General features: G+C 42.0%; 1 protein-coding gene across 6 annotated transcripts in view; it reads left to right on the top strand.

Annotated features, from left to right (window-relative positions):
* Nucleotides 1-746: 746 nt before the first annotated feature.
* LOC149226950 (Nucleotide/sugar transporter family protein) overlaps nt 747-12,457 on the top strand; it is a 143,222-nt gene continuing 131,511 nt past the window's right edge. For all 6 annotated transcript variants that reach the window (XR_016247755.1, XR_016247754.1, XR_016247756.1 and 3 more), the window contains exon 1: nt 747-959. Coding sequence is in view for 3 of the 6 variants with exons in the window: in XM_089377639.1 (XP_089233765.1) it covers nt 873-959 (87 nt within the window). In the remaining 3 variants the exon portion in view is untranslated. The remainder of the gene's footprint in view (nt 960-12,457) is intronic.

Below are 12,457 nucleotides of genomic sequence, written 5' to 3'. Positions count from 1 at the left end.
GAGCTTGAGATCTCGCTTGGGGGCACATATCTCCACGTTGGGAATTTCTTCTAACTTCTTGAGAAAGTGGGTCGACTTTGCCTTCTAGTATTTTTGGCTCGGTGACTACAAGATTGTTGAAGACCTCAATGTCTAAAACAAATAATGAAATAAAAACGCAAGTCCTCTAGAACTTATCACTATCCTACCACAAAAAACCGTCAAACCTCTTCAAACACACTTAAAAACCAAAAATAATATTAAACCTTAATACCATAAGAAATATTAAAAACATAAATTAACATAAAACTAAAATCTCAAATATTCAAACAATCATCATCTAACTAAAACTACATAATAATAATCTCCCCAATTATATTATTACAACTATAACTTATAAAACCTCAAAACCTTCCCTGACAAAATAATAAAATCCAATTCAAAATTACTTTAAAAAAAATACTCCTTCGTGCTGAGCTATAACTTGTAAAGCTTTCAATTATAAAATAATAAAATTTGACATATGCCAATTCAAAATTACCAGATAAATAAAATAAAATAGTTTCAAAATTACTTAAAAAAAATACCACCTTCCTGCTGAGCTCTAACTTATAAAACCTTCAATTATAAAATAATAAAATTTGACATATGCCAATTCAAAATTACTAAATAAATAAAATAAAATAGAGTATTGGCTAATTTTAATTAAATAGAAAAGAAAAGTAAAAGCAAAAGCGCGTTGAAATAAATAGATATAGTTTTTAACAGAAACTAAAAAAACGTATGGGTGTCCTGGAGCGAGTGTTCATTTTTCTGAATTCATAAAGGAAATACGGGTGAAAGGGACACACGCTGAACAGGGCAGAGCCACAAACGGAGACACAGATCTAAATATGGGCGGAACGCGAGAGGTTTTAGTCACGTATTTCTACTTGCTACTATACATTATTCTCTCCAGTGGCCAAATTTTCTTTAACAAGGTGTTTATTCATTTTCTTCTTCGATTCTTTTGATTTTGTTTCTGCAATTATTTTGATTTCGGGCAATTAATATAAGTATAAATGTAGTTTTTCTTAGGCAAACGCCTTTCAACCACCATACATTCTGCCAGTAATCTTGAGGTAGAACCTTTGAGGAATGGAAGTTCACCAAATTTAGATTACCCAGAAGATCTCCAGGTTAATCCAGCTTTGATGTTATCATCTGCTTCTGTTTTAGAGATAATTGGGTCCAATATCACAGCTACCTTTTGCGTCTTTGTTCCAAAACAAAGTGCAGCTAGCAGGTTCAATTCGGTTGCGAAATGCCTACTTAAATGAATTATTCAATCTAGATCAGAACTATGCTGAAATTGTTTCAATCTTAGATGACATTGTAAATCATTGCTGGTGTGATTGAAGTTGGATTTTGCTGCTCTAGGCGATTACAGGACCTCGTTTTCCTAACAGTTGAATTCACTAGGATGTCTAGGGATTTACGTACTTCTTGCTGAGATTCGGTGTCATGAATCCATTCATCTCTTCTTGCTTCAAGTCTCAGTTGTCATGTTTTCTGTCAATAGTGATGTGAGTCAGATCTGTAACTCCATGTCTGTGAGGTTGCAGAAGGCCATGGAAGCAAGTAATTAATTCACAACGCACAATGCCGAGATGTTTGGGTGCCGCAAAAACCCCACAACAAAGTTGTAGACCTGTAAGGGTTAGGTTGCAAGCCCATGAGAAACCACAAAGATTGGTTTGCAAGGCCAGAAAAGGAGGTTGCTACGATGAACATTGTAGGTATTGCAAGGTAAGGATCCAAACACAAGGAGGCCCCGCACGGGGAAAGGTGCAACGTATGCAATAGTTGCAAGGGTAAGAAATATATGGGACACATCTGACAAAGTTGCACTGATGTGAAAGCCCACAACGCCAGGCTGTCGAGCCTAATGGACAAAGTTGCAAGGTGAGTGAGAAGACCTCAAACTTAATCAAGGTCATGAGCACTCGAGAGGACTGCAATACTGAGGTTGTCATGCTGAAGAGAATTGAACGAGCATGGATGCCATATCAATGTGGTTTCATCGTGCAAAGGAAGATTGAGAGTTGCAACATTATTGGGCTGAAAAGTGGTTATCACATTTGACCTTCCAACTTCAATGTTTGCTAACATTCCAGTCTTTCTTTTCGAAGAGAAACGATGTATATTTGATATTCCAAGTAGAAACCGGAAAGATAGATATTCACATATTCACGTGCTTTCACTAGCACTCAGAAAGATAGGTGTCATACCTACTTCGAAGAAAAGTTTTAATCCTAGGATCTACTATAAAGTTATAAACTGATTGTTATATTTAAAGTCATCCAATATAATGTGATTTAAGCCTCTCTGTTTCTTTTTTCCAAAATCCATCTACATACTGGATTTCAGAGCAGGCTTGCATAGCAACAGAATATGATTTTTTTTTACCACATACATGCCTTCAATAGAGAGCAAATACTTCTTCAGGAGCAGGTCTGCCATTTACTATCTCAGTTACAGTCAACTGACTTTCTTTAAGGGAAATTGCTTCTTTGAGAAGCGGATCAGCTTTCTCATGTTAATTCTCTAAACACATGCTGGTATAAAACCTTGACAGACAAAATTTTCACTACAATAATCCTTTCTATGATCAGAGATAGGGTTAAATTCTCCAAACCGTTCTTACCATCATCCAACCAATTACAAGCTTGGAATCTCCCAGTAGTTGCAAATTGTTTATGCCATTTTCTAAGGCAAGTTTGAGCAACAATCAATGAGCACGTAACTCAGCTCTGTTATTTTTTCCATGTCCACATCCAGCTTTGAAGGTAATGTAATGATTTTCAGCCAAGTATATAATACCACCAGCACCATATTGACTTGGAGAACCTTGACATGCTCCATTGAAGAAATCCCATGCCTTTGCCTTATCTATTTCTGGTTCTTTCAGTATTGTTACTTTCTTGAGTGTATTTGGCTTCCATATTCTTCCATAAGCATAGCTTATCTGATGGCTCATCTGTATTCGCACAATCACTTTCCCCTGAAATGTTATTTAAGCTCTTGTCAACTGTAAAGGCCACACGATCATGCCAGGAATTGCCTTGTGCGCTGATACTGCTTTGTCCGAGAACCATTCTTTTAGACATTCAGAAATGTTGTTTCCTGTCCTTTTCCCTGCCCCATATGACAAATTTAATGATTTAAGCCACATTTCTTTTGAGAAAGGATGATGCAAAAAGAGATGATCAATGGACTCTTCATCTGGTTTGCACAGAATACACCATGTCACCATATAGGACCTTGCCAAAACTCCTTTCCATGTGAGCACCTTGCTATATAATGCCAACCATAAAAACTACATGTCAAACTATAAAGAAGGAAATTACAATGCTTAAGCTTGTAATATTGCAAGGAAATTTTTGCCCTAGATATTTCCTTAAGTAGCTAGGGTTTTAACAAAAATTTCTCTATTTCATGTACAATAGTATAATTTCAATCAGTGATGACAATATCACCGAGATATTGCCGATATTCGCAAATATCGCGATATTTTCGGGGAGACGAGATATTGTTGAGGAAATATCGCGATATTTCCAAAATATTGGCGATATCTTAGGAAAATATTGCGCTACGATGCAAAATATTGCCGGGCTCAGAAAAATTTCGCCGCCACGGCTAGAAAAGGCCGATTTTGTTTTTTTTTTCATTCATTTTGATTTCTGATTACTGGAGAAGGAAGGGGAGAGCATTGTGCTTGCTGCCAAGGAGGATTCGAGGGTTGAATAGCCATTATCGCCACCAACAACGAATATTTTGTTGATCAAAGATTGAAGAACAGTGAGACAATCTTCATTTCTTCCATTAATAGGTATGTTCAAATAAACCCTTATGTTAATGATTTTTTTGATAGTTTGAGAGTTATTCTTGCTTGCCTATTTGCCTACAAACATTTTGCTTGTTTTTTTGTTTTTTTAATCCATTTGCAAATAATGTAGCAAATGCAAGGGTTTTCTCCATATTTAGACAACAAACTCCATTTTTTTTTTTAACTTTCAAATCCACCCTCTTATTGTCAATTATGATTTTTCATTAAATTCACATTGCAAATAATGTAGCAAAAAAATAATTTTGTAAAATGAGGTCGTTATTACTTATTAATTCCAATTTTTTTTTTTGGTGCCCTAAGTTTGAGTTAGCTCACTAAAAAATTCAGATATGCCAAAAGCCTTGGACCCATTTTGGGAGTATGGGGATCTTGATGGTGGGACAAATCGGGCATATCTATCATGCAAATTGTGTGGGACCAGGATGACAGGAGGGGTTATGCGATTGAAATACCATCTGGCTAGACTCATTGGACATGATGTTGGGATTTGTACAGTTTCTAGTCCGGAGCTTATACAAAAAGCTCTTGAGGCAATTGATGAAAAAGACAGAAAGAAGGAAGAGGCAGAAAGAAACAAGGCTGAACGTGCAGGTAGATCTTTCGGGATATCTTCTTCTGATTTTGATGTTGAGGGTAGTGGGAGGGGCTCCACAGCATCACCTGCTACTGCTAGTGCGAGGTCATCATTTTTTGTTCCACGAACAGGACATGGAGCACAACCTAGCATAAAATCAATTGTTAAAAAAAAAGGAGAAGCAAGAAGCAGATAGAGTCATAGGGAGGTGTATTTTCTGGAGCGACTTACCTCTCAGCATCACCAAAACCAATCCATTTTGGCGGCCAATGTGTGATGCTATTGTTGTTGTGGGCCCAGGGTACAAAAGTGCTACATATGAGGAGTTGCGGGGGTCAATTCTTCAAACAGAAAAGCAGGACATCAACTCTAGATTGGCGGAGTTGGAAAATACATGGGAAGTTTCTGGATGCACAGTGATGTCTGATGGTTGGACAGATAGGAAGGGTAGGACCCTTCTAAATTTCTTGGTACATTGTCCTTAAGGTACCATGTTTATTAAATCAGTGGATGCATTAGAACATATCAAAAATGCAACAACGATATGTGAGTTGTTAGATGGGTTCATTCGGGAGATTGGTGTGCAGAATGTGGTGCAAGTCATAACAGACAATGCAGCTAATTATGTGTCTGTCGGCAAGATGCTTATGGAGAGGCATCGCACATTGTTCTGGACTCCGTGTGTAGCACATTGTCTCGATTTGCTGCTTGAGGATATGGGGAAACTCTCCTTCATCAAGGAGGTGGTTGATATGTCTAGAAGCGTCCCCAAGTTTATTTATAACCATGCTTTTGTTCTTAGCCTCATGAGGAGGTTCACTAGAAACAAGGAGTTGTGGCGTCTTGCGATCACACGTTTTGCCACAAACTTTATTACTCTTCAGTGTTTGCTTCGATGTCAGTTCGAGTTGAAGCAAATGTTTGTGTCTAATGACTGGCGTAATTGTAGATACAACAAGAGACATGATGGGAGAGCCATTGCAAAAATGGTGTACTCTGACACATTTTGGCGTGGAGTAGAAGAAGCATGCTCAGTTAGTGAACCTATAGTAAAGGTTCTCAGATTGGTAGATGGGGAGAAGCCTGCAATGGCTTATTTGTATGAGGCCATGGATAGGGCCAAGGAGGCCATTCGTTCTTATTATGTAGACAAGGGTTCTGCTAGTCTTGATAGGCATATGATGTTATGGGATGTGATTGATAGTCGGTGGATAGGGATGCTTCATCGACCCATTTATGCAGCAACACTCTTCCTCAACCCCGCATTTTCATACAAATGCGGCTTTGATTTTGATGGCGAGGTGATGGAAGGGCTCCATTCTTGTATTCATAGGATAGTACCTGATCCTGAGCTTCGTAGCAAAATCAATCGCGAGATACAATTTTATCGGGATTGTGTTAGCCTATTTGGCTTTGATGATGCTATTAGGGAAATGACCCTCTTCATGCCACGTAAGTGACAAGTCATCACTCCTTAGAAATTAGAATTTTCAATTTAGAATTTCCTTATAATTCTATTTTTTTAAAATTCAATTATGTAACTTTTATTTGAAAGTTTAATTATGTTTTAAGTTTTTGAATTTTTTATTTCTTTATTTTGTTGTAGATATTTGGTGGTGAAACTATGGTGCAAGGGCACCAAATTTGCAGAAATTGGCCATAAGAATCTTGAATCAAACATGTAGCTCTTTAGGGTGTGAGTGCAATTGGAGTTTATTTGAGAAAATACATGCAAAAAAGCGCAACAGGTATAACTTTGAGCTCCAGCCTTCAGTTGAACAATTGCACTTATTGTAATTTTTAATTTTTAATTTATGACCTTCAAGTGTCAAAAGTCGAGTCAAGACTCATTAGGTTTTTTGACACTCTTACAGGTTGGAGTTCGCACGCCTCAATGATTTAGTGTATGTGCATTACAATATCAGACTTCGAGTGAGGTAAATAGAAGCACCAATGGATCCAGATGCCATTTCCTTAGACAATATTGATATATTGTCTTAGTGGAGGGTGGAGTCTGAGAAGTCCATCTTGGAGGAGTCAGCTTCATGGTTAGAGCCAGATGATCCATTAGAACAGGGGCAGCAAGAGGAGGAGGACTCGGAGGAGGAGGAGGAGGAGGACATTGTGGGAGCATCAACGTCAACACCATCTTCTATAGATATAGGAGAGCACATCTCCATACCTAGCATTCATTATTTGACATTAGGTGCAGAGGCAGGGCCAGGGCCTTTTACTACTAGAGGCAGGCCTGGCAAACAGCCCATCATGTTTTCCCGTAAAAGGGGGAGAGGGCAGTGATTTCAGATAGATAGCTGCTAGTTTTATTTGTTTTGCTACATATAACTCATGATGATGAGATACTTTTATATATGCGATGTTATTTTGTATTGGTTCTCCACATTTGAGTCCTTGATTAGACAATTATCGGGGATCAGCAGGATTTGGTATCGCCTTTGATGTATCATTTCTATTTGACATCATATATATTAGTGCTTTGTTCATATTTATGTGCCAATGTGTTTATTTCATGTTGTTATTGCTTAATATGTTTAAAAATCTGAAAAAAATGAATATATTATGCATTTTTTATGCTTGCCGATATTTGTCGATATTTTGCCGATATTTTCACTGATAAGATGTTTTTTGGACCCTTGCCGATATTTTGCCGATACCGATATTTTCAACACTGGTTTCAATACAAAGAACATAACTTCAATAACAGTGTTGGCTTTAAATGATGTAATAACCCCAACAATATGATTCAACAGTCCATTAACCAGTGGAATCCAAATGCAATCCAAACAGACCTTAACAAGTTCAGTAGTATAACAGTGCCCTAAACATAGATCCAAATTTATCTACAGACTGATAAATACTACACAAATTTTGTCTACTTAAATACCTGAGTTGGCCTCAGGTTTGTGCTAGTTCTCTGCCTCTGGCCACCTCAACAGTCTTGGATCTGTTGCAGCTTAAACCCTCGCACTTCCTCAGGAACCCCGTCTGTTCTGTGTAGGATCTGCACTTACTTTCAGGACTTCGGATCTATGGAACTGACCTCAGAAATCCTAGGGGTTGCAATTGGTGTGTCATGTCCCTTTTCAAAAACATTAGTAACAGGGTGCTGCTACACAATTTTGCACATTTTTGACTAAGGAAGAGGGCCCCACACTTTCAACTTAGGGACTTAGGGGCCAAATCGACTTTATTTAGCTGCTAGTGGAATGTGGGGGCCACCCACATAGAAGTTCGAATTAGCCATTCGATATTCTTGGAGGGAAAATCGAATGGGTGGATGGAGGGGCCCACATGAGGCTAAAGGGGCCCAAGGAGTTATAAAGAGAGACCAGCTCTCATTTGGTGTTCATTCTGAATATTTGACAAACAAACACACTCGTGTACGCTCTGCTACTTAACGAGTCTACCGACAGTTTAGCCACGAGTCTTCCGCAGGGAAGATTCAACCTCTACTTTGAGGGACCATCCGTGCCCGCCCTAGGGAGGCTGTTCCACAAAGATTGCAGGAGTTTCCAACAACGATTCACAGCTCAGCCAACCACGCAGAGGAAGGGACTGCGTGTTTTCTGGGCAGCCAGAAATACGCAGAGGTTGATTTAGCCAGCCAAGAGGCCCTCACTTGCTGGGAGTTTTCGGGAGCAAGGAAGGTGGAGGACTGAGGGTATTTTATCAGTGTTTTGCAGCTAGCCAGCCAGTACACGCAGCAGTATACATTTATGGGCAGAGAGACTGCACAGTGGCCTCCAACAACAAATTCGTGGGGCTTGATTGAGCAACCATCAGGGCCAAGGATCATCCGGGAAGCAAGGGATCAGATAGTACAGGGGAAAGCAGCATTTGAGGGGTGTTTCCAGGTGGATTTGCAGGCTGTTCCCTGCAAATCGAATTTATAGCTCCCAAAAGGCCGAAAATCCAAAGTTAAAATCAGAGAAATTCCCTTCTGGGTTTTGTCCAAGGAGTCTAAGGCTAAAAGGGCAGAATTTTCTGGGCACTTTCCAGCAGGCTGAAAGTCAGCAGATGTAGCCGAAGAGCAACTCCCAAGAAGCTGAAAATCCAAAGTCAAAATCAGAGAAATTCCCTTCTGGGTTTTTCTAGGCTTTGTCCAAGGAGTCTAAGCATAAAATGGCAGAATTTTTTGGGTAGTTTTTGTGCACTTTCCAGTAGGCCGAAAGTCAGTAAATGTAGCAGGAGAGCAGCTCCCAAGAGGCTGAAAATCCAAAGTCAAAATTAGAGAAATTCCCTCTGGGTTTTGTCCAAGGAGTCTAAGGCTAAAAGGGCAGAATTTTATGAGCAGTTTTTGGGCACTTTCCAGCAGGCCAAAGTCATTAGATCTGTAGTTTATTGGGACAACGCAAAGCATAGTAAAACAACAATTGAACAATCATCTTTCCAAGTATTCTACCACTTGGGTTTGGTCAAGCTTGTCTTTGAGACAAGCCCAGGTGCAGTACTCCATTTATATATTGTACTCATGCTCTCATATTTCATAATATATGGCTCAACAGTTCTAGTATTACAGTGTTTCATGGGTGTTTGCTGAATGTTTTTAATTTTCCATTGTTGCACTGTTTATTTAATTGGTTTATCACTTAAATTCCTGTTTAGGAACATTACAGTGGTATTAGAGCATGATCCTGGCTCAGCTGTGGGTAACCAGTAAGATCATGGGAGATTTGGGCATGTATGCATAGTGACGAGTTACACCGTACACTACCCATGGCTCAAGGGAGGTTCAGTATGCAGGGATTCTGGGGTGGAATTCGCTGGAGTGATGAAAGGTTGGCTCAGTTGAGGAAGGTTTCAGACCAGATCCATCCTTGTCCTTACAACATAGACATCAGAGGGGCACATGCTGTGGGAGTACAACCATCTACACTATGTGGGGAAAGCCGACAGAATGAGGGCGCCAGATCTCCTAGAAAGGAGTAGGTAGGCCAGAGACAGTTAGAGGATGAGTCAAGGAGACGATTTTGCCGGTGGAGACCTGGTCTTAGACATCAGGGGCCCAAGGAGGGGATTGAACATGAGGTAGAGGACACGCGGGAGTGTGAGCATCACATTGGTATACCCAGTGTGGCACAAGAGTCACCATTGTTGGAGGCTTCTTCGATAGCACCAGTTGACACCTTGGGGGAGAAAGTAGAGCATACACCCATAGGACCATCCATTGATGAGGTGTCAGGAAACATCCCCACTGTTGATGAGGAGCCAATAGATACAGAGGCATCCAGATCTATGACACAGTTGTCGGACAATAGTCACCTGTAGCTGACTGATGAGCATGTCTTGCATGTTGGGTTGTCTAGGGAGGAGCAGTTGGAGGCTCATGTCAAGCCCATGATGCAGGAGGATGTGCAACCATCCTTTGGGCTAGCCAGTGATAAGGGGCAACATAGAGACCACACATTGGGATTTTAGCACAGTTCGCTTCAAAGTCACATTGATAGGATCTACAACGTTATCAGCCCATCCTTACGCATTGGATTGAGAGAGGCGGAGTTGTCTAGACATACCAAAGGGGATGACCAAGTTAGCAGCATTGTTGGGTCACCTTTGCCCATTGGAGAGAGAGAGAGACAGAGCTACCTAGTTAGATCTCATGTGTTGACCTGGGTAATGGGATGAGACGGTCAGAGTTGCACAAGATGCAACATTCGCATGTCGGGCTTGTTCTATGTGCTAGAGTTTGTGCATTCAATCCCTCTCTTGGGGTTGGATGGTGGGAGATTCTGAGTTGGTACCTGGTGGAGTGGGCTAGACTCATGGAGATGGTCATAGTTCAGAGTAAAGCTCAGTGGGAGCTCTCAGACATTGAGGGTGTTGGTGGGGCTTCCTATCTGATATCAGACATGCGGGATGGCTATGGCATTGATGAGGTAGTCAACCCCATGCCTGAGCGCATGCATTCCTCAGGGGAGCTCAAGTTGATGCTAGTGGCTAGGTGGTTTGTGAGTAGAATCCATTGGTTGTTTTGGCATGTTGGTTGTGCATGGGGGCCCAGGATGATTAACATTCTTTGGCAGGAGCTGGCTTGAGGAGGTGGCATGGGTAGGCCACCAGACCGGATATTGTATAGAGACGATGTTCTCCCATTGAGGTTTAGGACTCAGGGGTCACAGACGATCGACACAACAGAGATATCCCCATAGTAGGAGTGGAGTTAGGGTGGTCAGGTCTACCAGGATGGACGAGGGGACATGATGCGTGTCATGGTGGGGTCACTATCAGGGTGGCGGACACTTTGGCACATGTAGGATACCATATGTTACAGGGTGGTATGATAGTAGGCAGTGGTACACAAGACTACACAGAGTCAGGTTGTAGCGTTCAATGTTATATAGAGGGATGTGGCCTGATGCATACAGACCCAATTCTAGGCCATAACACCCAGTGGTGTGCAGGGCTATGCAGCGAGGAGCAGTGGTCTGCAGAGGAGCATGGAGATACATGGTGGTATACCATAGCATGCCGGTTTACACTGTGGGGTAGGAGTGACTTGCATCGCATTGAGGACGTGCGGGGAGTGACAGGTGCAGTGACACAGGCATGACACAAGAGGGTACAGGATGGTATAGTCGTAGTCGGGGGTATCCAGTGGTGTACAGGGATAGGTTGTGGCATACAATGGCATTTCATGGAGTGCGGTGGTACTTGGTGGTATGTAGTGACACATGATGCGGTGCAACGGGCTCTTGGAGCTTTGCCTCTAGGGAGACTTGTGGACAGGGATAGTAGGTGTACCATTGGACGCAACTCACCTAGGATTGATGAGGACATTGTCGAGCATTTGCGGACACCATGTTTAGTGGAGGTAGGGCCTCGAGGGAGTTATCAACAGATCCAAGGCGGAGAGAGGGTCGTCCGTAAGATTACTCTTGAGCATTCCGGCATACTCTTGATCATACTCTTTGGGACATATCCACTTATCATCCTCCAGTGTTGCTTACAGTCGCAGAGAGTTTGGTTGTTTCACTTTGACACTCTCCATTTAAGCAGCAGGGCATGGGGGACTCACCCTAGGTACTTGGGTGAGACATCACATGTCATGGGTCGAGAGGAGACTCTCCAGTTGAGACACTTGGTAGGTGCACAAGTTGACGGTTACATACTTAGGGATGGCATGGTTGATTGTTGAGGTAGCATATGTTCCACCCCTAGGTTCACACTCTGGGAGGTGACCGAGAGGGAGTTTCATGGTGCTTTTTCAGTTGGACAGCTTGAGGCATTAGGGGAGCATGAGGTGCGGAGGACAGTAGTCCTTGTTGGCAGGATGATGCCTAGGCTTCTGGCAGTACCCGAGCACATCATTAGGAGCTAGGATAGCAGATCTCGCTGTGTGATTTGGCAGGCACAAAACAACTGGATATTTGCAACACAGGTTCTTGATGCTTAGTGCCTACCTATTAGATACCTGTAGGAGGTAGAGACGAGGCACAAAGGGGTCCCAACAACTAGTAGCATATCACAATGACAGACAGAGAGGATTGGGGTTTGTGGACCTCCAGTATGGTTATGGGATCCAGGGATCCAATGGATTAGTGGGATACTCCACTCCTCAGTGAGCATGGTCGGGATAACAAGCGGACTGATTCGTTCACAGGTGGACACATGGGCGATCATCGAAGTCCTCACTATAGGACAAGGCAGATTGTTGCTTAGGATTTGGGCTAGCCATGGAGAGATAGGCGTTGGCACTGTTGAGTCGCTTTGGCAAGCTTGGCCTAGCCTTGATCATCGCATAGATTATGGCCAAGAGTTATGGGAGAGGAGGTTCTGGTACGAGCATGCTAAGCAGTCATGCATGACCAAAGTGTCACAATGTCAGCAGGATAGGTTCCTTCTGCGATGGGCAAGGAATTCTGGCATAACAGGGTTGAGCAGTTCAACTACCCGTAGAGGTGAGTTGGTTTCTACAGGGGAGGGTCATGTAGATCTTCCATTTGGTTTTAGTGATTCATTGATGGTGTGGGGAACTTCACCGGTGTGGCAGGGTGATC

Source organism: Pinus tabuliformis, chromosome J (genome assembly GCF_031772625.1).
Source record: "Pinus tabuliformis cultivar Carrire ecotype Pingquan chromosome J, CPIR1, whole genome shotgun sequence".
NCBI classification, from domain to species: Eukaryota; Viridiplantae; Streptophyta; class Pinopsida; order Pinales; family Pinaceae; genus Pinus; species Pinus tabuliformis.
The sequence above is the reverse complement of the archived record's forward strand: the minus strand, read 5'-3'. Positions and strand labels throughout refer to the sequence as shown.